Here is a 27,839-nt window from a genome sequence, read left to right as displayed (position 1 = left end):
CCCAAGTGCTGGGATTACAGACATGCACCACCACACTGGCTTTTTTTTTTTAATGGCAGGATAGCCTCCTTTCCATGGGCCAGACCTTTGCTTTCAGGACTGAGGATGGACCCAAGAATGCTCTATATCTGTAGCTCTTTTTACTGCTTTATATTTTGAAACTGGGCTTAGCTTGCTAAATTGTCCAGGTTGGTTGGTGTCCATTTGGTATCATCCTGCCTCAGTCACCCTAGTAGATGAGATTACAGCTACCATATGCGCCATTGCACCTAGCTCCAATGTCTTGAGGTTTTTATGGTATATGCAGGTCTTCTGGGATAGATGGGTGGGTTTTAAATAGTTTTTAGAAGTATATTTTACAAGTATATTTATGACTCAATTTGTAAGACAGAAACATTTGCTCTTAAATGCCCCATAAACTTTGTTGAAGCAGGAGTTATGAAGGGTCTGGTTTGTTCACCTAATTATATTAACTTTAATTTGTTCATTTTAATCAGAGATTTTTAATTAAGATAGAAATTTAAAAAAATCTATTGCAGATTTGGAGCGGTTGTTTTGTCTTTAAAATGCATCAGTGCGCTTTTTTCTTTTTCAGTTTGTAACTATTTCAGCTCTGGAGAAAAAGAAACTGCTATCATCCTGTAAATATATATTGAAGCTTTGATTCACAAGCACTTCTACGGACTGGGGATGTAGTTCCCCAGTCCCTATAGCACCTGCCTAGGAAGCCCAGGGTTCAGTTCTCAGTGTAGAAGATAAAGCACACCCAACGGAAGATCCAATACTATTATGGGCTACTAGACTCTTTTATACTATTTTGCTGAGATTACACACCTATAATATTCAAATAACGGAACTTAACGAAAAAAGGGGATACAGATGAATGTCCATTTTGTATCCGTGTATTCAAAGTGGTTAGGATAGATACATAGTTACATTCTCTTAGTGAATAGAGGGATTTGTTCTAATGGTGTTTGTAAATAGGATATCATGTCTGCATCTTGTACAGCAATTAACCACTAAGAAGAATGTATGCAATGTGTTAATTATTGAAACTGTCCTAGCGATTTGATTTGAAACCCGTCTCATTGCTATTTGTTTCTCAATAAAATTATGAAAAAATTTAAAAAAATTAAAAAATTAAAAAGTATAATGTGTACATCACTGGAAAACTTGATTTTCCTGCTGCTATATTTTTTAAGTATTGCTATGCAATACTAGTTCATCCATTAAAACTCTTTATATATAGTGTTTTGTGAAATCATTATATGTTCTGTTAAGGGACATGTGGGTAATTTTTGGTCTTCTCTGTAACAACAATAACAAAAATGTTTCCATAAACATTGTGTATCTTATTCCAGGTTATTGACAGTTTTTCTAAGATGTATAGTTTGAAGGCTAAGATCACAAATGACATTGCTTAATTTTATTAAACTCTTCTCTAAATCCCCCCCTCCAAAAACCCTTTCAGAACGGTAAGAATGAAAATCTATACAAGCCAACCCTATCAAAATCCATGCCACTTCCCATGCTACCTTACTAGAAGATTTATTAGCTGCAAGTGGAGTTCCAAAACACTTTCTTTGTCTACAGTATTTTGGAGTACCCAATTTCTGATTGACTGCAAAATTTTCTTAGGTAAGGAGACAAAAATAATCCATCAAATCTGGACATGGTGGTATATGCCTGTAAACCCAGCACTTGAGAGGAAGGAAGATCCAGGTAATTTGGGGCACCCTAGGCTACTGGTGAGGTCAACCCAGCCTGTAATAGCAAGAGCAGACCTAGTGTCAAAAACAAAGACAAACAAAAACAAAGCAAAGGAAACCATAGCAACCCCCTAAACTCACAAGAAACCTGTTTTGTAAGACACAATAGAGATGAAAAGCTATCCGTGGGAGGATCTGAAGCAGGCATCCGAAATTTAAGTGCATACAAAGGATTTAAACCAATTTAATGCTTCTCATGAGCCAAAAAAAATTACTGAGAGAGATTAATGAAGGGTTTTGCCTTGCAGCACCCGTACTAAAATGGAACAAAAAGGATTTATGGTGGGTTTTAAAAGTTCATCTTTTTTGTGGTGTTGTTGAGACAGGGTCTCACAGTACACTTCAGGCTGGCCTGCAACTCTCAGTAATCCTCCTGCATCAGCCTCCCAAAGGTGTGTGTCACCACACCGGTCAAAAATTCATCTTTAAATATATAATATCTGTCTAAACAAAGTGGAAGCACCTCCTTGCCTTTACCCCCTCTAAATGCAAAGGTCAAGCAAGAACAACAACTATGCACATTTTTGGCTTTTTTTTTTTTTTGCAGTACCAGGGATCAAACTCAGGACCTTACACTTGCCCAGCAGGCATTTATGCCACTGAGCTGTATCCCTGGCCCCATTTTTGACATTGTAATGCAAACATTTCATCGTGAAACAAAGAACCCCAAACTTCTCTATGTTGTACCCACACTGAGGATAGGGTGTGCTAGATTTTTAAATGTACTAATTCTGAAAAAAGGTTAATTTGGCAATTCCCCACCCCCTTAAAGTGAAGGTCCCTGGGGCTCCTACAGGACAAGTGTTAACAGGCACCTCCAAAGCCGCGGTTCGCTGGTGGACATGCCTGTGCTATAATAAAAATATTTTTTTTTTTGTTCCTCGAACGCCTTCAGGGCACTTTTGGCCAGCGGGAGAGTTGTGAGGTTCGAACTCCAGCAACCTGAGGCTGACAGCTTTGTGGAAGCAGCCACTTAAAGGCCTGAGCTAGGGCCAGGCCCCCAATAAAAATATTTTTGAGAGGTGCTTTTGTTAATTATATTCTATATGTGGCCCAAGATAACTGCTTTTCCCTCTCTGCGACCCGGGCAAACTTGGGCTTCCAAGCGGCGGGCGGCAGGACAGCCCCGCCCAGCTGAGCGCACGGGCGGGCTCGGAGGTACTCAGCAGGGCTCCTCCCCACCGTAACCCCCACCCCACCCCCGCCGGCGGCCACTGCGAACTTCCGCTTCTTCCGGCGCCTGGAGGCCCACAGCCTCCGCCCGTCACTTCCGGTCCTCAGGAGTCGGCGAGGCGAACCCCCACAATGAAGCGCGTGTTTGTTACCGTAGGGACCACCAGTTTTGACGAGCTCATAACATGCGTGTCAGCGGAGGACAGTGTCCGTGTGAGTGGGAGAGGCGAGAGCCTGCGGCCTGCCTCGCCGCGCTTTGCTTATCGCTCACCGCCTCCGACATTATTGTTGGCCTGAGCAACCTTGCCTGACCTAAGCGTTCCGAGAGAAACTCCCGGCGCCTCGCCTCCGGCGCCGACCACCCCAGCCCCGCCTACCTCGCTTCGCCTCCCCCGCCCCTCTTCCTGCTACTTCGCCGCCTGTTCTGGCCGCCCCTCCCTTTCCTCCCTTGGCTCCTCCTAGCTGTCCACAGCCATTTTGCACCCGGCCCCTCCTTCCAAGGGCTCCGCCCCCCGACTTTGGGCTCGGCTCGGGCTCGGCTCGGGCTCGGGCTCGGGCTCGGGCTCGGGCTCGGGCTCGGGCTCGGGCTCGGGCTCGGGCTCGGGCTCGTCTTCTCTTGTCTTGGAAGTCGCCAGCCAGGTGCGGACGCCCCGCCCCCGCCCCCGCCCTCTGCCCCGCCCCCGCCCTCGCCCTTGCCCTAGACCTCGCCCTCGCCCTGGCCCTCGCCTTCCCACCCCCACCGCTGAGTTGGTGAGTCTCGCCCGCGGGCTCTGGCCGCGGCGCTCCGGAGCTCTCTGTCTCCGGAGGCTGGAGTCGAGCTTCTTTCGGCTGGACTCGTGAGTTAGAGGCAGACTTGGGTCCCCCCAAGTTTGCGACGCCCATTCGAGGTCTTTTTTGGCTGTCGTTCGAGCGAGCTCAGTTGTTTAACACCTCTGAACGGGGACTTTGGATTCTTTGGGCTCCGGGGGTTTCTAGTGGGGCTGGGATGGGGACGGGGCGTGCGTTCGTTTTGGGAACCGAAATTGGTCTCGGGTGAGCTGTTGGGCAGCTCACGCTCCGTTCTGCGCACCGACTTAAGGTTTGGTCTCCTGCGGTTCTTGCAGAAGCCAATTTAAAAGGCCCGCGCGTTTCCTTGTTTCCTGTTTTAGATCTTCAAGAGCCTCGGCTACAGCCAGCTTACGCTCCAAATTGGGAGGGGAACGGTGGTGCCCGAAGCCTTCAGCGCTGAGTCCTTTACTCTAGACGTTTATAGGTACAAGGATTCTTTGCAAGAAGACCTTCAGGAAGCAGATCTCGTTATTAGTCACGCAGGTAAATGTTTTAGAATCCGAAGGTTCAGCCGTTGCTAAATAAGTAACTGATGCTTCAAGTTTTTCGTGGTAAAATAAAATGATTACGTTCGTTTCACAGGCTAACTTCGTGGTAGCCTTGTTGAATGTGATTACTTGAATATAACAATCGAGAATTTTGCTGGACAGAATGGAATTTAGTATTACTGGGAAAGAGAAGTACGGGAAATTATCTCTGTATCCCAATTTTACAGTACGAAACCGTAAACACAGAGGAGCAGGATAATTTACTTAATGGTGTGTAATGCTTAATGTAAAAAAATGCTTAAACTGAAATTAGTACGTAGGCCTTGATTTGAAAGGAATATTTAGACTGCTAATTGGTTATAAACAAACTGGATTTGACTTTTTTGGATTTGTATTATGTGTGAATGTGAAATAAGCTCAGTAAAAGATATTCTTTAACAACCACAAACTCTTAACAGAACCACGTGAATGATATTCCAGTACCTTTACGAGTTACCTGGTGAAACAGCACTTTCATTGCCGTCTTTACCGTCGTGTATGACGGGGTGTTTCTTGGTTTAAAAAAATCTATTTTGAGGAGTGAAAAGTCCTTAGAAACCAACGTTAACCAATAGATTGCTAATTGAAAATGTATAGTGTATGGCTAACAGAATTTTTGGCATTGCTTTAATACTTTGTGTTTTAACTGATTTAAAGCTGCCAAAAAAATCTCGGGAACTAAATATTATTAGTGTATCTATTTTAGAGATGAAGAAGGTGAGACGGAGGTTAAGTAACATCTAGCCAGTAAATGGTGAGCAGATAACAATCTAGAACTATGTTTTAACTAGTTTAAAAACAATCTATGTTTTTAATTACTTACCCTAGTGTATGATATCCAAAAAAAGGATTATACCTAATGAGCAGCAGTATTGAAAGTGCTCCCATTTAAAACGTTCAGATGGCTTTTGGTTTTAAAACTGAATTGATCTTGATATTGTATGTGTACTTGTTCATGGACCTTAACTATCACTCACAGGTGGTACACTCATAAAGAGAGATTTAATTGGTGCCTGTTACTGTTGAGGTTTGCTTTTTCTGCTTGTGTTTGAATAGAAATCAGTACCTATGGTTTCTTTGTATCCACAGGGTTCCAGCGTACCTGATGATACAAATTGGGGATGCCAAAGCCCCTTATATGAAACAGCCTTATTATGTGTCTGTGACCTACACACATCGTTCTGTATACTTTAAATTGTTGCTAGATTTCTTACAGTATGCAATACAGTGAAAACACTTAAGTAGTTTTTATAGGAATTAACTCAGGCCCACTGAGTTATTCCACTGAGCCATCTCCCTGGCCCCCCCTATTTAGGGAATAAAGAGTAAATGTGTACTCAGTAGAAGTGTTTTTTTTTTAGTATTTTCAGTCCACCACTGATTGAATCAGAGGGTGTCGTACCTGACAATACACATGGGTGACAGTATAGTTTTGTGTATAGTATGTTGAACCTGAATCTTACTTGGATTCAGGGCACTCTGCAGAGATAGCACTAGCAAGCAGGTAGCATGGCACTGAAACATGGCCATATAATCTGCATTGGCTAAAAAATAAATTTGAAATTCAGGTTTGCAAATAATAAGTATATTTTTGTCATTTTGGATGTATAATTGAAAGGTTTTTATTTAACCTGAGAATTTTAATTATAAAGCTTGGTAGAGCACTTTTACATTTTAAAAATTGCTTTAACAAATTTATTTACATAGGTGCAGGAAGCTGTTTGGAGACTCTGGAAAAAGGCAAGCCGCTTGTGGTAGTTATAAATGAAAAGTTGATGAACAATCATCAGCTGGAATTGGCAAAGCAGCTACACCAAGAGGGGCATCTCTTCTACTGTACCTGCAGGTATACTAGCACGTGATTATTTGACCTCTTACCTTACCCAAGTTCCCCCAGCTAGTCTTGACCTAGCACAATTTGTCTCTTGCTTCTTACACTTTTAACAAGCATACTTAATGTCCTTTTTATTTATTTTTAATTTTTTGTTTTAATGAGAAAGAAATAGCAATGAGTGTCAAAACAGGTTAGTAGGACAGTTACAATAATTAATATATTGCATATTGTCTTCATAGTAGACTTTAATGTTCTTACAGATCTCATCTGTTCATCTTTCACTTCAGTCTGTGTTGTGTTTTTTTTGTGTGTATCTGGTGGTCATCTCTTGCCATGTTAGTACGTGAGAGCATGAGAGTATGTGTGTGTTCAGGTGTACACATTATGAGAAACTGCTTTTTTGAGTTCCCTATTTTTTTTCTTTTCAAAGTTTTATTGATAAACATATAGCAATGAGACAGTTTCAAATCAAATCGAGAGTACAGTTTCAACAAATAATACACTGCATATATTCTTCTTAGTGGTTAATTGCTGTACAAGATGCAGACTTGTGATCCTACTTACAAACACCATTAGAAAAAATCATTCTATTCATTAAGAGAATGCAACTATATATCTATCCCAACCACTTTGAATACCCAGATACAAAATGAACATTCATAGTTATACCCCAATTTTTTAAGTTCCGTTGTTGAATATTATAGGTGTGTAAACTCAGCAAAATATTCTAAAAGAGTCCAGTAGCCCATAATAGCATTGGGTCTTCTGTTTAACTGGCAATGTCAGAAATTATTGACCTGAGTCCCCCACAGCTCAACATAACAACATGGCTTTACTTCCTGTATTTCGTCTTCATACTTTTCTACTGGATGGTTAAGACCAGATAAAGCAGGACCTGTGCAACAAGAGTTGTAGCTTTTTGGTCTGAGAAGGTCAGGGAAATGCCCTCAGGATTTATCCTGAGATCCTGTACCTCAGATTGTAGAACCTTTATCAGTGCACCATGTGGATGAGTCACGGCCAATGCTTGGCCAATGTGTTGAGTTCCTTATTTAGATTTTTAGTATTTAAGAAAAGTATTTGATTTTTAGTTGTGTTTTCCTTAAAATGCTTTGGAATCTCTAAATTTTATGTACTCGTACTTGTTTATTCAGTTGCAAAACTAAAATGTAGCAGGCACTGTTAAGTGCTAGAGATACAGTCCATGTTCTTGTGGTACTTTTGTTCTAGTGGTAGTTTCACATATCAGAGTATCAGAGTAATACTACAGAGAAGGTAAGACAGGGTGATGTGATAGCTGGGCTAACCATTAATTAGGCAGAATCATCAGGGAAGGCTTGACAAAGTACACGACACTTGAAGTGGGACCTAAATTGTAGGGAAGAACAATCACGTGAAGTTATAAGAGGCAGAGGAACAGCAATTATGAAAGCCTAAATTAGGAATAGACTTGCAGGCTGGTGTGTTTGAGAAACAGGTAAGATTAGTGTGGCAGGAGCATAGAGAGCAAGTGAGAGTGCGGACAGGAAAGGGATAGGCTAATCTGGTTATATGTGTAATGGGAAGCCATTGGCGCCTTTTAAGCAGAGAATTAATTTATGGTAAGGAATATTTTATAGAAATATATTAGAATTCAACAAGAACTGATCAACATCACAATAGAAGGATGAAGAAAATTGCTGGTTTGTTCTGTGTTAGTTCTTCCTTGAGATATTAGAAGCTTACCAAAGGGCCAGGTCAGTACTTCCCAATTGTTTGACTTTAAAATCTGTTCTGATTTGGTGTTTTAAAAGCTCAATACCTGATGAAGTATAAATGTTACATATGTATTATTCTGTTACTGTAAGTTGAAATTATTTTGAGATAGCAATCCCTACAAGAAACTATTTAGGATGTACTCTTCATTTTTCTGATTCTGTTCTGTAGGTACGCAGTACATACTTACTGTTCATTAGCTATTTAGCACCTATCATGCGCCAGAAATTTTTCTAGGCACTTAGTATGCATCAGTGAAAAAAAACAGATTCCTGTACTCGTTGGGAGGAGACAGATTATTGCTTATTTCAGGGATTAAATTATTGTTTTCTTCATCTCTACTGATAGAAGAGAACAAATATCAGGGTGTCTGCATAATGTAGAAGCTGATCTTGTGAAGTAGTGCAAGACTTTAGAAGCAAAGTTACATAGTTATGATTATGTATGCTTAGATAATGGGCATAGCTGCCCTTGGGTGAACATTGTTCGCTGACATTTTCTATAGAGTATTAGATTCCCACCTTCATGATTGCTTTATTTATGCAGGACCATGTTTCCAGATGTTTTGGTGAATATTTTCATTGGAAATGTTAAATTTGCTTTCATTTTATGTGATACAAGGGGTAATCAAAAATATATGGTAAATGTTTTTTATATGGTGAATATTTAAAGGAAATTTATTACACTAAAAGGTACATTACCCTTAATCTTCAAAACACTATCCTTCATTTAGAACACACGTATTTCCTTCTGTTTTCAGAAGCAGTTCTGGAAGTTGTCTTTGAGTGTCTGTACAAGGAGTGAATAAAAGCATAATGGTGAATGCTGTCACTATGTACCTTCCAGTGTAAAGGCAGTCTCATAGAAACATTGTGGGGCCTGGGGAGATAGCTTGGCAGCATAAGCTCCCGCCTGGCAAATGCAAGGTCCTGCGTTTGATCCTTAGTACATTAAAAAACAAAAAACCTTGGGGCATGTTCTCATCTGGCACTGTGCAAAGTCTGGTTCCTCTCCAAAATCAAAATTATCATGAAAGGTAAATGTTCTGTATTGATTCAGGACATTGAGAATCCAGGACCATACAATTAAAAGACAAAAGATTTGTCTTCTAGAACTTCAGAAAGTGGCAAGAATGATGAAATTAAAATGTTCAGAGTAAGGGAGAATATTATGAAAAGGATTAAGGAGAATGTCTTTTAGTGTAATAAATTTTTTAATAATGAACATTTGCTATGTTTTCATCGAACCTCATGTGTCCTAAAAGGGAAAACCTTGATTTACAAACATCCTGATTTTTTACTTAGGTAGAAAAGGAAACTGCAAGTCTCCATTTATTTTTTTCTTTGTATTGTACATATTTGCAGCATACAATGCCCATATTAATCATAGGCAGGTGATACAAATACATAGCACGTCTGAATTTGTTTTTATTCTCTTCTGTGCTCCGTTTATGTCTTGGTCCCTTTTTTTTTTTTTTGTGGAACTGGAGATTGAACTCAGGCTCTTGTGCTTGCCAGGCAAGCACTTATTATACTGAGCCATTTCCCCGGCCCCTCTTTGTCCCTTTTATGCAAAGATTTATCTCCCTGGTTCCTCTTAACTTTGATTTTGTTCTATACATTTTGAATTTCTCATATAGGGAAACTGCTGTTTAAGCTTGTGTGCTTTAACATTATGGTCTCCAGTAAATCCATTTTCCTATTAATAACTCCTTTATGTATAAATGCCACATTTTATCCATTCCAATTTGTTTATTTAGAATTACTTTAATTTCAGGAAAGCCAAGTATATGAAAGTGTTATGAATAATTGTATTTATTCTCATTTTAGGGAAATAATTTATATTCCCCAAGCCTAGACTACTTTGTAGTACATCTGTTCTAATTTATATGGCTGGTGGAAATAAATTTCTGAATAGTTTCATTTTGTCATGTCTACTTAGTTTTCAAAAGCTTCATATTGTCATATCTGCCCAGTTTTGAGAAGCCATGTGATCTCATTTTTTATGAACATTTCTGAAATAGTTGAATTAAGAGATAAAGTTATCTGTTGAGTTCACATAGACATTTTACATTACTCTTTTTATTGGTAATGATTTTACTATGTATACCTATAATACACATAAAAATTCATCTGTATAGTTTAAGCAGCATCACTCTATTCTTGGAAATTAGCTGTAGTCATCAACTGGGCAGCAGATGAATTAATGGAATTTTCTCCCGTGTTACCTAATATTTTTCTTCTTCTGTTTTAGCACGCTTCCTGGGCTGTTACAGTCAATGGATTTATCAACACTGAAATGTTATCCTCCTGGCCAGCCAGAAAAATTTTCTGCATTTTTGGATAAAGTTGTTGGATTACAAAAATAAACATTTAAGCTCGTGATACTTTAAAAAATCCCTACATCCAGTCTGTGGAATGTGATTAAGTCTAATTAAATGCAGTTATATTTGTAGACTATGTTTCCTACATCTCTAGTATGTATAGGAAATTTTATGGTGTGAACATTGCATTTAGGTTCAAATCCTAATTGAAATTTAGTAAACATGCTAGATTTCACTAATTTTCAATATATAGTATGGATTTGCAGGCTTTGTCATAGAATCCTAAATGGAGTGTAGGTATTTGGAAAAAGTGAAATTTGAAAATACTGACAAGAATCATAAATACTATTTGACGTTCTTTAGTGTAAAAAGTGAAACTAAAAATTTTCGTGTGAGAACCAGCACCTTTAGCTTAATAATCTAAGGAACACTTTTTTTTCCTTAAGAAGTATAAATGTTGGGTTGTGCTCTGAAATAGAAAAGGTCAGGAATCATCTAGCAATGTTGATCCAAGTTAGTTGATCTGTTGTACCTGGAGAGACGTTATCTTGAGGATTAGTGAGGTTTGGATATGTTGTTTTTCTCCTCTACAGTATAAAGTGAAAAAAATCTTAATGTCAAAGTTTTGAAAAATACAGAATAAAGAGGACTTAAGCCAATAGAATTTGAATGTTTAAAGACACCTTTTCACAATGATAATGAAAAGTACTGCATCAGATTAATTTAACAGTTTATGTGCTTATAAAAGTTTCACAAATGAGTAAATGATATGGGATATAGTTAATTGCTTAAATACGGTTTTAGAATTCATACGTGCCGTAGAATTTCTAATTAGAATGTGTTGTCTTAAGACTTATGATAGATTCTCTGTATCCATAGTTCTCTGGTAAAATATTTAGATATACTTTAACCATGAAAATAGGAGATTGTACGCAACTACTTTGAGTTGTATTGTCCTAAAATGTTAAATATTTCTAACATTTTACTTGGGATGTATTATATACGCTTTTATGGATTTTTTTTTCCTGGTTGTGTTTTACTTAGGCATATATTGAGATAAATTCTTTACTAATGGTAGAAGGTGGTGGCTGAGATGTATTCTGGGTAACAGGAGGAAATCACCTTGGATTAAAAATATGCTGAGAGTAATTAAATAGTAGTTCACATCTACATAGTTGAGAATTCATGACACCATCATCATAATTGTATTTTAATGCTATACTGATGTTTTACAAAAGAACTTTTTCAAATCCAGGGAGAGAATCTTAAATTTTATGGGCCCTCTTTTTTTTTAATGGGCCCTCTTTTGAAATGTTTATCTCAATTTTGAGAACAATTAAGATATGAAAGATTATATTGGTCACTCCTTATCTTGTGGCCTGCAGGTTAACCAGTGCATACTCAAACATCAGGAAGATTAAACAAAACAGTACACCCCAAAAATGTTTTCTACATTTCAGAAATAATTATAATTTACCTTTTATTATTTCATTCAAAAGAGATTTAAATAGCTCAGCAGCATAGCATGTCCAGGCCAGCTCAAGACAGGTTGATTACTGGTAACCCCAAAAAAGATTTAAACCATGGTGTCAATTGTATGTAGTAACATCTTGGCACATCTGTGGTATTTTACATTGTTTTATAGCAGAGTACTTTAGAATTTGTCTCATTGGGGCTGGAGAGATGGCTCAGTGGTCAAAAGCACCTACTTAGAACAAGCTTGGCAAAGCATCAGGGACCGCGGTTCAATCCCCCAGCACCACATGCCAGCCAGACTCGCCCCCTGGTGGGCTGAGCTGGCCACACACACATCACACACACTCTCTCTCTCTCTCTCTCTCTCTCTCTCTCTCTCTCTCTCTGTCTCTCTCTGTCTCTCTCTCTGTCTCTCTCAAATAAATAAAAAAAAAATTAAAAAAAAAAAAAGAATTTGTCTCATTGGCCAGAATTCTCAAGAGTATCTCACCTAGTCCCCTGCTTTCTTAGGTGAGAAGAGCTCAGAGGCTATAATTTGCTTAAAATAACAGCTTTTACATGAGCCACTGAAGCAAGCACCGTACCTCAGTCTTGTGCATTTTTCTGTCATCCTGCAATATAAATTTAAGCTTTTTCTTCATAGTTTTTTTGTCTACCATTTATTCGTCCCTTTTTTTTTATTTAAGGAAACGGGGCTTGAACTCAGACTCTTGTGCTTGCCAGGGAAATGCTTATTCCACTGAGCTATCTTCCCCGGCCATCCCTTCTAAGGAAGGTTTTTTTTTTTTTTTTTTTTTTTTTTTTTTAAATTTGTCAGCTCTTTATTTTAGCAGGAGATCACACTTGATTTACCTTTATTGTATCACAACCTTATTTAGGACTTAGAAACTTGGATTTTCTGAGTTTCTTCAGAGTGTACTAAAATGCTTTGGGTAGGACTAATCAAGACAACTGACTTTTTGGAGTGAAGAAAATGGTACAGGTCACAAATTTTGAACATGGCTAAGTTAAATTCCAAGGTTACATCCTTCTGGACCTTATGAAAAATGGTAGTAACATTTATATTTTCTGTATTTTACAATTGTTTTATTACATGATATGGCTGTAGCTTCTTAGGTCAGTAAACATAATGTAATTTTTTAAGCAGTTTTCTATTAGGTATAAAATTTTCAGGTAGAAAGTATAATACTGAGAAATTTCTACTGTGGGCAGGTTCAGAAGTAGACAGCTAATACTTTCTGGTGTTGGAATAGATGAAACGTGATTTGATCTTATGAGGTTGCCTTGGAATTTGAGAATATTATTTAATGATGCTGACAATTGGGAATAAAAACGCTGGAAAGATTTTGTAGTAAAATCGTCTAACCAGTGAACTTTATGTAGGGTTCCAGAACATTTAAGTCTAAAAAGTACTGTTGAGGTGTTTGATTTTACTTTTATTTTATTTTTTGAGGTGTTTGATTTTAGATACTTTCAGTTTGCATACTTTTAAAGGTCAATCCTATGTAGGCACAAAGGATAGTATAAAAAGGCAAAGATTGAAGTCAGCCGTGACTAGTAGTAATATAAATTTTCATGGTCCTTTATTTTAGGACATAAGCACTTAATCCCACTGATTTGTAGAGACTGAAAATGTCCAGTTTGGGAGACAGGATAGATACATAGACAGATTTTGAATTGATTTTTGGAAAAGATTGTAATGAGCATCCATAATAGTCATAAGGTGATCAGTTTTCTGCTGTACAAAATAGTACCATTTTTATGGAGGAGCCTGGAATGCAGAATTAAATGTGCTTAACAATTCTGAATGCTTTGTGTGTATTAGGCACTATTCAGAACATTTTATACCTGTGAACTTACTCAGTGTTTATAGTAACCTTATGAAATTGTTGCTATTCCATTTTGCAAATGAAGCAGCAGCTTAGGAGTTTTATGTGATTTATGGCTCCAAGAGGTAGGAAAGGGTCTGGAAATTATAATTGGAGCACTGAATTTTCTGTAAATTCCCATCATTTATGGGGACAGTGGGACCAAATGTTGGGGATCAAATGACCTGATAATTCAAATTGTGTATAACCTGTGGAGTTTTTAGGTTTATTGAAGTACTGTGGAATTATTCCAGGGCCTTCACATGGAGCTATAATTCTGACCCTTTGTATTTTTCGTTTTGACACGGTTTCACTTAAGTTGCTATGTTGCCTAGGCTGGGCTCAAAATTATTATCCTTCATCACAGCTTCCCAGAGTGTTGCGATTATAGGCATATACCATCATGCTGGACTCCTTTTTTATGTTTTAGCTTTTGAGACAGGGTTTGCTAGGTTGTCCAGGCTCTTTCCATTTTACAGATGAAAAGCATATAATCAATTTAAGTGGGTAAATCAAGTACATAATGTTCTTCATGCTAATCAAAAACTAAAATAATAACTCAAAAGTATTCTTTTTTTGGCAGAACTGGGGGTTGAATTGAGGCCCTTGCGCTTGCCAGGGAAATGCTTATTCCACTGAGCTATCTCCCCGGCCTCTCAAAAGCATTCTTATATGTTGTATATCTACAACTGTAGTTTATCACAGATAATAGCATGCTTTTCTAAAATAACTTCTAGCAAGGTGTGATGAGATATACCTGTAATCCCTCCCAGAACTCCGGAAGCTGAGGCAGGGGGTCCTGGACTACATAGCAAAACCCTGTCTCAAAAAACCTGAGAAAAGAACAGGAAAGCTTGGAACTAATTTAGCTGATTGGCTAGGCACATTGGTCAACTCTTTATAATCCCACCATTTGAGCGACTAAGGCAGGAGATCTTAAGTTCCAGGCCAGCCTGAACAACATAATGAGACCATGTTTCAAAAGTTTATTTGGTTGAAACATGGAGTGTTACCTTAGAATTAAAACCATTAGTATTCATTTGTTTTGTTAAAGTGTCCCATTTATTAAATAGAAATGATTCCGGCAGTTAATTTTTTGAGCAGAGAATAGTTACTGGACCACTTCCATCAGATAGCAAGTAACAGTAATTGATATTTAACTAGGTACTAAGGCCAAAGCACTGAGCACTGAACATCCAGTATCCTGTAATTATTCTAACAGCCTTAGGTTTTAAACCACAGAAAAATGTCTAGAGCAACATTTCTTTCAAACTGAAGCATTGCAGGAACAACAGAAAAGTCAAAACAGTGTAAAACATACCCTAGGACCTTTAACATCCGTAGTGGGTTGTGTAAACCTCAAAGCTAAGGTTATGATAGTGTTTATTATAGGAATACTAAATAACCTGTGAAACACACAGTTCTAGAGCCGTAGTTCTCAAAGGGTATTCTTTGGACCCAGCAGTATCAAAATGACATGGGTGCTTGTTAGAAAGCAGATTCTTGAGATCTGTGCCAGACCTGCTGAATCAGAATCTTTGGGCAAGATACCTTTTTTTATAGCAAGACGTCAACTTAAGGATCACTATTCTAGAATTTGGTAAGTTTGGAGTGTAGATTGCTGTGGAAAATACTGAGTTGAGATTTCAAGTACTAAATATTTGTATCAAAGGACAATATTAAATACCTTGAAGTTGTATCTGTTATACGATGAAGTTAGCATTATATATCCCACAGGTCTTTGAAATCTATTGATCATAGTAAGTTGTAGAATGTATATTTTATCATTTTCAACTCCTGTTTATCTTATAGTTGATACGTGATTCTTTTTTTGTGATTCTTTATAATTGTGCAAACATGGAGATTTTGTTGTGTTGTATGATTACTTGTTAGGAAAATGGAACAAGTCTTGTAATTATTTGAAGCTTGCTCATTTGTAAGAGGTTTCGTGGCTGTAAAAGTTCACTTATTTTTGCAGTGTATTCTGTTTCAGTAACAATAAAATACTTCAATTTTGTTTTTAAAACTTTTCAGTTAACATGTAAATAATTCAAAATATTAAATTTTACAAGGCTTATAAGAAGCAACATTCCTATGTCTACATTCTTTCTGATCTTACGTAGGTCACCCTGTTATATTGTATACTTTATGAATAGTATGCTCAAATAGGTTTTTTAAATTTCGAATATTCTTACAGATTTCTTATGTGGAATACGATTTTTTAAAAAAATTAATAATTAAAAAAGTTAATTGACATCTTACACATTGAAAGTACAGTTGTAATGTTTTACTATCTATACAGTGGAATGATTACATCGAGTTAATTAACATCCACCATCTTATTTTTTGACATTTAAAATTTCCTCATTCATTTTGAAATATTTTATTCCTTCTTCTGTGCAACAGATCTTAGAGTATGTCTCAGTGTCTATCTGAAACTACCATTTAGTCAGCTGCCTATTCTCTGTCTCAACCCTATTCCCAGTCTCTGGTGACCACTTGTTTTACTCTTTGTATGAGCTGATCTTCTTTAGATTCCACATATGAATCTTTCTGTGCCTGGCTTATTTGACTTAGCATAACATTCTTCAGTTTTATCCATGTTGTCACAAGTGACAGTATTTTTAAGGTGAAATCATAGTTGGTTGTATATATTTTTTTTTATTTATCATTCCATTATCTTGGCTAATGTGAGTGGTTTTACAGTGACCATGTAAGTAGCACAGCCTTTGACACTTGATGTCATTTACTTTGGGTATATACCCAGAAGTAAGATTACTGATTTAGGTTGTAGTTAATTTTTTTGTGAAACTTCCTTGCTATTTTCTGTTGCAGTTGTACTAACTCACATTTCTGCCAACATTGTGGAAGAGTTACCTTTTACACTGCATCCTTCCTAATACTTAATTGTAAAATGTTACCTCATTTTTTTAACGTCATTGGTTTTATTTTGCATTTATCTAATCAGTGATGCTTAGTGTACTTTGATAATGTATTTGTGTTCTGTTGTCTTTTGAAAAATACTCTTCTGGTGTTTTGCCAATTTTGAAAAGCCTTGTTTTCTTGTTGTTGAGTTGATTTCTGTATACATTTTGGATATTACCCTGTCATCAGGTACATGGTATAAACGTTTTCTCCCTAGTTTGATCCCATCCTCTTCTTAAGGGTCATAAAAATGTTACCTAATGTCAGAGTTTTTCCCAGGTTCACCTAGGTTTCTGGTTTCATACTCAGGGCTTTTACACTGAGCTCTTTACCCAGTGGTATTTTTACTTTTTTACTTTCCTAGGTTGGGCTTGGATTTGGGATTTTCTTGTTTCAGTGTATCATAATGCTGGGATTATAAACATGTATCATTACTCCCAGTTTACACTGATTTTTATTTATAGTATAGAAGATAGTTTTTTTTCCTGCATCTGGATACTGGGTAACCAGTTTTTTGGGGGCCTGGCCTTAGCTCAGTTGTTTAAGTGGCTGCTTCCACAAAGCCGTCAGCCTCAGGTTGCTGTAGTTCGATCCCCACAACACTCCAGCCAGCCAAACCACCCCTTAGGGCATTTAGAGCAAAAAAAAAAAAACAAAAACAAAAACAAAAAAAAAACAGTTTTTTTCAGTACCATATGTTAAAAAGACTAACCTGTCCTCATTGTACATTCTTGGCACTTTCATTGAAATCAATTGAGTATACATATAAAGTTTTATTTCTGGGCTTTGTATTTTGTTACATTGGTCAGTGTATGTGGATGTTTTTTGTGGTACCAGAGATTAAACCCAGGGCCTTCATGGTGTGCTACATTTCCAGTCTTTATTTTGAGACAGAATCTAAGGTTCCCAGGCTAGGCCCAAATGTAGGATCCTCCTGCCCCATTCTTCCAGAGTTCTAGTATAGACAGGCACTCCCATGCCTAGCATAACTTTTTATGCTGTTACAATGCTGTTTCTGTGTAGTTCTGGCTGGCCTTATGCTCACTTTTGTAGCCTGCAGGCTGTTCTTGAACTCCTAGAGATCCTCCTGTGGCAGCCTCCCTAGTGGTGGGATTATAGGGGTACACACCACACCGTTTACAGTGCTGTTTTGATTATGGTTTCTAATATGTTTTATTTTTCATTTTATTTTTTTAAGAGAAAGTAGCTATATATCTATCCTAATTTTTTTTCCAAAATTTTATTGATAAACAGCAATGAGACAGTTTCAAATCAAATCGGAAGTACAGTTTCAACAAATAACACACTGCATATATTCTTTTTTTTTAAATTTTATTTGTTTATTGATTGTGTGTGTGTGTGTGTGTGGCCAGCTCAGCCCACCAGGGGGCGGGGCTGGCTGGCATGTGGTGCTGGGGGATTGAACCGTGGTCCCTGTGCTTTGCTAAGCTTGTTCTAAGTAGGTGCTTTAGACCACTGAGCCATCTCACCAGCCCCTGCATATATTCTTCTTACTGGTTAATTGCTGTACAAGATGCGGACTTGAGATCCTATTTACAAACACCATTAGAGCAAATCATTCTATTCATTAAGAGAATGCAACTATATATCTATCCTAACCACTTTGAATACACAGATACAAAATGGACATTGATCTGTATACCCTATTTTTTCTAAGTTCCGTTATTGAATATTATAGGTGTTCTAATATGTTTTAAATCAGTGACTCAGATGTTAGCATTATTTTTGCTCGAGATTGGCTGTTTGGATTTATTATACTTGTTTTTGCAGTACTGGATAGTGAATCCAAGTAGTACTGAGCTACATCCCCAACTCCTTTTGTAAGACTTTTCAATTTTAAGTATCTCACTGAATTGCCCAGGCTGAGGTCTTTTGTGCTGCTATGTACAACTTAAGGATTGTTTTCTCTGTGTGTGTAAACATCGTCATAATTTTTATGAAGATTACATTGATTTGTAAACCACTGAGTAATATGGATATTTTCATAATATTGATAGAATAATATATGGACACAATATTTTTTCTGTTTTTTAATTTTCAGTTTTATCAAATTCTACAGTTCTGTAGCGATTCTTTTACCTTTTCAAATGTGCATGTAATTATTTTGTGATTGCTGCCATTGTAAATTTTAATTTCCTGTTTATATTTTTTTCCTAGTGTATGTAACTACTATTCATACAACTTACTGAATTCATTCATTGTTCTAATAGTGTTTTGCTGGGGTCTTGTATGATTTTCAGTATGTAAGATCATATCAGCAGTTGGATGTGGTGGCAAATACCTGTAGTCTTAGCCCTCTAGGGAGGCTGAGGCTCAAGATCTAAAGTACAACTCTAGCATGGGTGACTTAGTGACTTAGTGGGACTATGTCTGAAAAAATTGCTAGGGATGTCACTCAGTGAGGAAGCTCTAGGTTCAATCCCTAGTATCCCTTCCTCCTAAAATGATCCATATCAGCGACAGTTTCATTTCTCCTTTTCCTATTAGGATGCCTTTATTTCTTCCTCTAGCCTGATTGTATCTTTTTTTTATTTTTAATTTTATTTATTTTTTATTTTGTATCTTGATGGGACTATGTATTGCATGTTGAAATGGTGAGAGTATCCTTGTCCCTAACCTTAGAGGAAAACATTTCAACATTTCTCCATTGAGAATGATCTTAACTACAGATTTGTCATATATGACTTTTATTTAAAAGTTTTTATCGAGAGTTAAATTCTGTTGAATGCTTTTTGTGCACCTTTTGAGGTGAATATACGATTTTATCCTTCATTTTGGTAGTGTGGTAATCACATTTACGGACTTGTGTTTATTGAACAGTACTTTAATACTAGGAATAAATCCCACATAATTGAGTAGAATGATGCTTTTAATGTATTCAATGAATTTGCTTCTTTAGGTTTTTGTCAGTGTCTGTTAATCAGAGGGATTGGCTTGTAGTTTTATTTTCTTACAGTGTCATTAAACGACTTAGTTTTCAGGGTAATGCTAGCCTTGTTAAATGAGTTTGGAGATACTCTCCAATTCAGTTTTATAGAAAAATTTCATAGGAGTATAGAAGTGTGCTGCATGGTTTTAGTGTTTCTAATTGCTAGAATTCAGCAGTGAAGATATCAGGTCCTAGGCTTTTTTTTGGTATTAATAATTGATTCTTTTTTCCAAGGTTTTCATCTGTTCCGATTTTATTTTTTATGGTTTAGTCTTAGGTTATACATGCATAGAAATTTAGTTTCTTATGATGATGTTTGTGTGGTATCAGTTTAAGTGTGTCCTTTTTCTGTTTTGCGTTTATCTTTTTTCCCAGTTAGTCTAGCTAAAGGTTTATGTACTTTTATCTTTAAAAAGAAGTACCTGTTTCTTTTTTTTTCCATTGTTCTTCCAGTTCTATTTCACCTTTTTATTTCACTTTTTTTTTTTTTGCTCTCATCTTTTTTTCTTTTATTTGCTTTTGGCTTAGTTACTTTGCTAGTTCCTTCAGATATAAAATTACCTTATTTATTTAAGATCTTTTTTGTTTGTTTTTGGTACCTGAGTGAGCTCAAGACCTTGCACTTGCCAAGCAGACTTACACTGCTGAGGTATCTCCCTGGCCCTGAGATCTTTTTTGATAACAGAATTGATTGATACAAATTCCCACCCTGAAATTGTTTTTGCTGTGTCCTGTACGTTTTGGTATGTTGTTTCCATTTTTGTTTGTCTGAAGATATTTTGTATGTTTTCCTATGATATGCTTATTCAGGAACATGTCATTGCAGAGATTTGTGTGTTTACCTTTTTTTTTTTTTTTTTTTTTTTTTTTTTTTGGTGGAACCGGGGATTGAACTCAGGCCCTTGAGCTTGCCAGGCAAGTGCTTATTCTACTGAGCTATCTCCCTGGCCCCCAAAACTTTTTTTTTATTATTGCTATTTTCTTTTTGGTGGTACCAGGGATCAAACATAGGACCTTTCACTTGTCAAGCAAGCACTTATTCCACTGAAGTATCTCCCTGGCCCTGATTTGTGTATTTGCCAGAATTTCTCCTTTATTTATTTATAGTTTCATGGCATTGTGATTTGAAGACTTTTTTTTTTTAATATATACTCTATCCTGGAAAATGTTCTCTGTGTGCTTGAGAAGAATCCATATTTTACTATTGGAATGTTCTATATATGTTTATTACGTCTGTCAGGTTTTAACATGTTCACATTGGTTATGTCTTGTTGCTAGGTGATTCTGAGGCACCCATGGTACATGCATGATTGTCCTGTTTGGGCTTGTACCACCTGATGGGACAGTCATATATGTAACAAGTTAGTGGGAAAATGTTATAGTGTAGTCCAAGTACAACGTTTCCTTTTCTAAGTGATCAGTCCATTGCTGACTATGGATTGTAATAGCTGTTCAGGTGGAATGTTCTGTTTATGTCTGTTAGGTTTCTTTGGTGAACATGTAGTTCAGTCAAGTTCAGTATTTCCTTACTGATTTTTCTAAGTGATCTATCTGTTGTTGAAAGTGAAGTATTGTAGTCCCTGTTTTTTTCCTATGTTTCTAGTCTAGTTTTTACAGTTCATGTAAGATCCATTTTCAGTGTTGTTATTACGGTTACTTAGGTACAATACTGCTCACATAGGAATGATGTGGTAATTGTTTATTGACTTCATTTTCTTTCTGTAAAGTTTGTCTTGCCATGTTTTCATCTGTTCAGTTTTTGATAGAAACATTTTCCAACATGTGTACCTCTCAGTATATTAAAAAGCTTGGGGTTGTCTATAATGTATATTACTTTTCTGCAGTGTTGGGGATGGTGTATTGTAGCTAGTGTATGCTAGACAGGCTTTCTACACTGTGTACCCTGAATCCTAAGTACTCGTTTGAGATGACCATGCTGATGTTCTCTGGCATCTTTTTATCTCCATTGCTTTTTATCTTTTATCTGAAATCTGTCTGATTCTGCGGTTTGTCCTTGTGGGATTTCTTCTTGGAATGTATCCTAGAAAATTCTGGGCCATCTCTTAGATTGAATCTCCTGTTTCCAGGACTGTCTGAATGTGAATGCTCCTCTTCCCCTCTTTAACTTTTTGATTTTTGGCTTCAGGTATTTTCCAGTAGCTTCCTGCAAAAGGATGGTTATAATTTTTTTTAACTTTCCTATCTGAAAACCCCTCATTCTAGTTTCTCATCTGATAGCTTGGTATAGAATTGATTGGATTCAGACTTCCAGTTTGCTTAATTCTAGATTTCCTTTGGATAATTTTATTCCAGTTCATATATGTGATTTTTTTGTATGTGATCTGTTTTTCCATTCTGAAAGTTTTGGAATATTCTCTCTATCCTGACTTGATAACTTTTTTTTTTTTGCAGAACTGGGGATTGAACTCAGGCCCTTGGGCTTGCCAGGAAAGTGCTTTTTCTACTGATCCATCTCCCTGACTCCTTGATAAATTTTTTAGTGCAGTGCAGATGGCATTTTTTTTTTAGAATTATCTTTTATTTATTTAATTATTTATTTATTTTGTGTATGTGTGGCCAGCTCAGCCCACCAGGGGGCGGGGCTGACTGGTATGTGGTGCTGGGGACTTGAACCGCGGTTCCTGTGCTTTGCTTAGCTTAGCTTGTTCTAAGTAGGTGCTTTAAGACCACTGAGCCATCTCACCAGCCCCCAGATGGCATTTTTTCATTGTTCTTGCTTCTTCTTGCTTTTTTTTTTTTTTTTGGCGGAACCAGGGATTGAACTCAAGCCCTTGCACTTGCCAGGCAAGTAGTTATTCTACTGAGCTATCTTCCCCAGCCCCTCTTTATGCTTTTCAATCCCATGATGTATATAATATTTATGTCCTGTAGTGCTAGAAATTTTCTTGTATGCTATCATTTCTTCTCTACTTTTATTGAATCTCTTTTTAGATGTTGGCTTTCTTTTTTTTTTTAAAGATTGCTTTTATTTTTTTTAAGTTTTTTTTTTAATTTTATTTATTTATGTGTGTGTGTGTGGCCAGCTCAGCCCACCAGGGGGCGGGGTGGGCTGGCATGTGGTGCTGGGGGATTGAACCACGGTCCCTATGCTTTGCTACAGCTTGTTCTAAGTAGGTGCTTTAGACCACTGAGCCATCTCACCAGCCCTAGATGTTGGCTTTCTTGATTATCTAATTTTCCTATGTTTTCTTTCATATCTGTCCTTTTTGGTTCCTCAACTTTTAAATTTTACTCTGCCTTTTATTTCATTTTAAATTTAAGTAGAGCAAAATCAGTATTTTTTTAGTTTTAGTATTTTTGATAAATGTGTTAACAGATAAGTAGTACTACAAACAAGCTACAAAAAATTTCTTAGCCCTCATACCTCCCTTTCAGCCATGCCTTTGTAGTTAACTTTTCCCTTCAGCTGTTAACAACTGGCAGCAGTTACCCATTTGCCCTTTAATTTTGCTTTATCATATGTCACTGCAAGTTCAGTCATATAATATTCAGCCTTTGACTTTTTCACATAGCATGATGTTTTGAAATATATATACACACATATATATATATAAATATATATGTGTATATGTGTGTATATATATATATATTTTTTTTTTTTGCAGTACCTGGGATTGAACTCAGGACCCTGTGCTTGCCAGGCAAACACTTATTCTACTGAGCCATCTCCTTGGCCCTTGAAATTTGTATTTTTTGTGTACTATCTTTTATTGTTAGGAAGTATTCTCTTGTATGACTTTACCAGTTTGTGCATTCACCAATGTGTGTTTAGATTGTTTCTAGTTTTAAATGTTACAATTACGGATAAATCTGCTACACATATGAATGTATGAGTTTTTGGGTGTCCATTTCTTTTTTTTTTTCCATTTCTTTTTGGTGTATATGTAAAAGTTGGGGGCTGGGGAGATAGCTCAGTAGAATAAACACTTGCCTGGCAAGCTCAAGGGCCTGAATTCAATCCCCGATTCTGCCAAAAAAAGTTGGTTGATGGGTCTTACAGTACTTATATTTAATTTTGTAAGAAACAAGCTATTTTTAGAGTGATGGTACTATTTTATATTCCCACTAGCAACATGAGAGTTTCAGTTGTTTCATGTATCTTTTTTTTTAATTTTTTTAAATTTATTTTATTTGTGTGTGTGTGTGTGTGTGTGTGGCCAGCTCAGCCTACCTGGGTGCAGGCCTGGCTGGCATGCGGTGCTGGGGGATCGAACCGCGGTCCATGAGCCTTGCTAAGCTTGTTCCAAGTAAGTGTTCCAGACCACCGAGCCATCTCACCAGCCCCGTTTCATGTATCTTTTAACACTTGGTATTGCCTGTTTTAAGTCTTATTTATTCATTCTAAGATGTACGTGGCTGTGTATTAAGGATACACAAGTGGTTAGGCTGGACACAACAGCTCAGTGGTCGAGCACTTCTCTACATGCTGCCTTCGGTTCAGTTTCCCAGTACTACCAATAACAACTAAAAGATAAGATTGCCCCCAGAGACCATGTGAAAAGATGCTCAGTACAAAGCAAAGTCCCGGAATTTCCTTTCACATTTACTAGGATGACTACAGTCTGAAAATATGCTCAAGTAAAAATTGTATATGAATCTTTATAGTAATATTTTTTCCATAATTTTATTGAGAAACAAATAGCAATGAGACAGTTTCAAATCAAATTGGTAGGACAGTTTCAATAATTAACATATTGCATACATTCTTCCTAGTGGTTAATTACTGTACAAGATACAGACATGATATCTTATTTACAAACACCATTAGAACTAATCCCTCTATTCATTAAGAGAATGTAACTATATATCTATCCTAACCACTTTGAATACACAGATACAAAATGGACATTCATCTGTATCCCCTTTTTTTGGTTAAGTTCCATTATTTGAAATATTATAGGTGTGTAAACTCAGCAAAATATTCTAAGAGTCCAGTAGCCCATAATAGTATTGGGTCTTCCCCTTCACTGGCAATGTCAGAAATTGTTGACCTGAGTCCCCTACAGCTCAACATAACAGCATGGCTTAACTTCTTATATTTCGTTTTTATACTTTTCTGCTGGATGGTTAAGACCAAGGTAGAGCAGGACCTATGCAACAAGAGTTGTAGCTTTTGGGTCTGATAAGGTCAGTGAAATCCCCTCAGGATTTATCCTGAGATCCTGTACCTCGGATTGTAGAACCTTTGTCAGTGTCAGCCATGTGGATGAGTTACGGCTATTGCTTGACCAGTGTGCTCTCTGTGAAAACCTGAGAGAATGTTTTCTCTCCATGTGACTCTCCTTAGGCACACTCTACATCATGAATCACTTTCCTCTTTGGCCCCATAATCTTCTTGATCAGAAAATTTGGAACATTACTGAGTTACATGATATAACAGTACAAGTTCTCATATGTCCTGAGTCTAACATTTTTGCTAATAACAGATTTTTATGATTTGATGTATTGTGGCTTAATGGCTGTGTACAGTTGATGAGACACTGATACATAATATAGTGGTATAAAATTTGAAAATCTTAGTGCTGAGTGAAAGGAGCGTTACTCAGGACCACAGTATTGCTTGGTAGCATTTACTTGAAAAATCCATAGTAGTTAAGTCTAGATTAGTTGATGCCTGTGATTGGTGGCAATGTGAGGATTATAAGTCCATGGCTTTAGGATGTAGGGCTTCATTTTCAGCTTTTAAGATTGTGTATAATCAAACAAAAAATCATTAAATTATATGCTTTAAGTGTGACTTGTGTGCTATGTGACAATTTTCAAAGCTGTTAAAAGTAAACTTATTTGAAGAATATAATTCAATAATTTTTAGTGACTACAGAATTGTGCAAACATTAGTAAAAAACATTTTTAGATTTGTATTATTCCAAAGAGATTTTTATGTTTGTTTATAGGCCATACCTATTCCCAGGCAGTCTGTCTCTGTAGATTTCCCCTTTTTTTTTTTTTTTTTTTTTGCGGAACCAGGGATTGAACTCAGATCCTTGTGTTTGCCAGTCAAGCACTTATCCTACTGAGCCATCTCCCTGGCCCCTCCCCTTTTTTGATTCCATGTAAATGGAATGGTAAATTCTTTGGATCATACACACTTTGGGATCCTTTTACTAAGGGCTGGTTTCTCCACACCCTTAGAGCCATCTTGTGATACGTTATTTTGCTTGAACTTTTCATTTTCCAAATGGCTAATACATCTTTTGATGTGGTTATTAGCCATTCCTATATCTTTAGTGAAATATGAATTTAAATCTTTTGTCCATGTAAAACATTGGATGGATTTCTCATTGTTGATGTTCAAGAGTTCTTTGTGTATTTTAAATACAAAGCTTTGTCAGTTAGATTTTTTTTTTTCTGAACTGGGGATTCAACTCAGGCCCTTGTGCTTTCCAGGGAAGCGCTTATTCTACTGAGCCGTCGCCCCAGCCCCTCTCCCAGTTTGCAGTTTGTGGTCTGTATTTTCACTCCTAACATTGTTATTTATAGAGCAAAAGTTTTAAATGTTGTTAAAGTTCAATTAATCCATTTTTCTTTACTTAACAGCTCTTAATCCGAATTCTTGTAGATTTTTCTCCTTAAAGTGATTTTCAGTGAAATTCTGTGTATCTTTCTGAGCACTTATTTCTGCCTCAAAAATCAGAACCTACAAAGAGGCATGCAGGGCCATATCCTGCAGCCTTTACTCTTGCTGCTTTACTCCACCTGGAAGGCAGACTGCCTTGCCTCGGGCTTACCAAAACTTGTATTTAAGATTTACACTTGTGATGTATTGTGATTTAATCATCATGCAATGTGTGAGATATAAATCTAGGGCCTTTTTGCACACAAATGACTTGTTTTAGCACCATTTGTTGAAAATAGTTTTGTCATTGAATTGCCTTTAAACCTTTGACAAAAGAATTGACAATATTTGCATGGTCCTTCTGCTGCCTTGTGTTTTTTTTTTTTAATTTTGTGTGTGTGTGTGTGTGTGTGTGTGTGTGTGGCCAGCTCAGCCCACCAGGGGGCGGGCCTGGCTGGTATGTGGTGCTAGGGGATTGAACCGTGGTCCCTGTGCTTTGCTAAGCTTGTTCTAAGTAGGTGCTTTAGACCACGGAGCCATCTCACCAGCCCCATGCCTTGTGTTACTTTACTCTTGTCTTCCTGTTCCTAATTTTTCTAGCCTTTGTTTCCAATATTCTCATTACTCGTTCCATGAGTTTCCCTTCCTGTATGCCCTTGTTCAAAATGAAATATAGAAAATTTTATTAATTTTTATACTTGTTTTAATTTTAAAGGCAATAGACATTAATTTGTATTTTTACATTTCTGTTTTGTTAAAAGTGAATTAACTTTTTAATCTTAAATTTCTCTTAGTGAATTAGTAGTCTTAAAAAGATGATGATCCCCTTTTCCAAACATGTTTCACAGCTTTGCAAAAAACATTGCTTTCCCATGTATTACGGTTTCTTTTTACAATCTTCATTTTTACTAGTGCATGCTTAACATTCATCATAGGGAGTGGTACACGTGTATAACAGGTCTTAATGCTTTTTTTTTGGTGGCTCAGGCTGCCTGAAGGGTAGGGCTAGCTGGGGATCAATCCTCTGTATCCTTGGGACCGGGGAGATGGCTCAGTAGGATAAGCGCTTGACTGGCAAACTCAAGAATCTGAGTTCAATCCCCGGTTCTGCCAAAAAAAAAAAGAAAGAAAAAAAAAAAAAACCTCTGTATCTTGCTCCTGTCTGCTTAAACAGGCACTTAAACGACTGAGCTAAGGGCAGCCCCCCCCCCCTTAATGCAAGCATTAAGTCATCTTTCTTTAAAAAGAGGAGTAAATTTCAAATTTGGCATTCTAAGGGAAGTCAGGATTTTATTGCTTTTGCTACCTTGCTAACTCATTCTTACATTAGAAGTGATTGTTGATGTTTTCCATAGCCCCTAAATTGTTTTTTAATATTTAAAGTAAAAACATTGTGTTTTGGGGATTTTACATAAAAATTTGATGATTGAATCAAATAGATGAATGTTCCTTTTTCTAGCCCTAAATTTTTTACTTTTTTTTAGAATCCAGAACAATTTCTCTGGAAAAGTATCCTAATACATATGTTGAAACATGCCTTTCATGTCCAACATCTCATGTCATGCCAGAGTATTTTAAGTATATATTAGAAAATATGCTCAATTTAAATTTTTGTTTCAACTTCTAAATACTTTTTTGCAATATTCCTATGTGTTAGTCAAAAATTTTATCAGTGCTGCTTAGCACAGCTCATTTAGTTTTTCTAAATCTAGTAGAGTCATTATCAAGAATTAATTATAGCCAAAATATTTAGGTAATTGATTTGGCACTTTGCTTCAACTATGAGGTCCTGCCCCTTTGTTTTCTTTGTGGAGAAAGTAAATTTCTCTCTCTC

General features: G+C 36.9%; 1 protein-coding gene across 5 annotated transcripts in view; it reads left to right on the top strand.

The window, feature by feature from the left end:
* Nucleotides 1-3,023: 3,023 nt before the first annotated feature.
* The window catches only part of LOC101584458 (UDP-N-acetylglucosamine transferase subunit ALG13 homolog), a 36,766-nt gene continuing 11,950 nt past the window's right edge, over nt 3,024-27,839 (top strand). For 4 of the 5 annotated variants that reach the window (XM_023699894.1, XM_023699893.1, XM_023699892.1 and 1 more), the window contains exons 1-3: nt 3,024-3,155; nt 4,091-4,253; nt 6,005-6,143. In XM_023699894.1, coding sequence (XP_023555662.1) covers nt 3,075-3,155; nt 4,091-4,253; nt 6,005-6,143 — 383 coding nt within the window. In that variant the 5' untranslated portion in view covers nt 3,024-3,074. Of the gene's footprint in view, nt 3,156-4,090; nt 4,254-6,004; nt 6,144-10,139; nt 11,875-27,839 lie in introns of those variants that run through there. The other variant, XM_004640021.2, reaches the window with a different exon arrangement.

This window comes from Octodon degus, unplaced genomic scaffold (genome assembly GCF_000260255.1).
Source record: "Octodon degus isolate 3935 unplaced genomic scaffold, OctDeg1.0 scaffold00117, whole genome shotgun sequence".
In the NCBI taxonomy this organism is placed as follows: domain Eukaryota; kingdom Metazoa; phylum Chordata; class Mammalia; order Rodentia; family Octodontidae; genus Octodon; species Octodon degus.
Note: the sequence above shows the minus strand (reverse complement) of the source record. Positions and strands in the feature narration are given on the sequence as shown.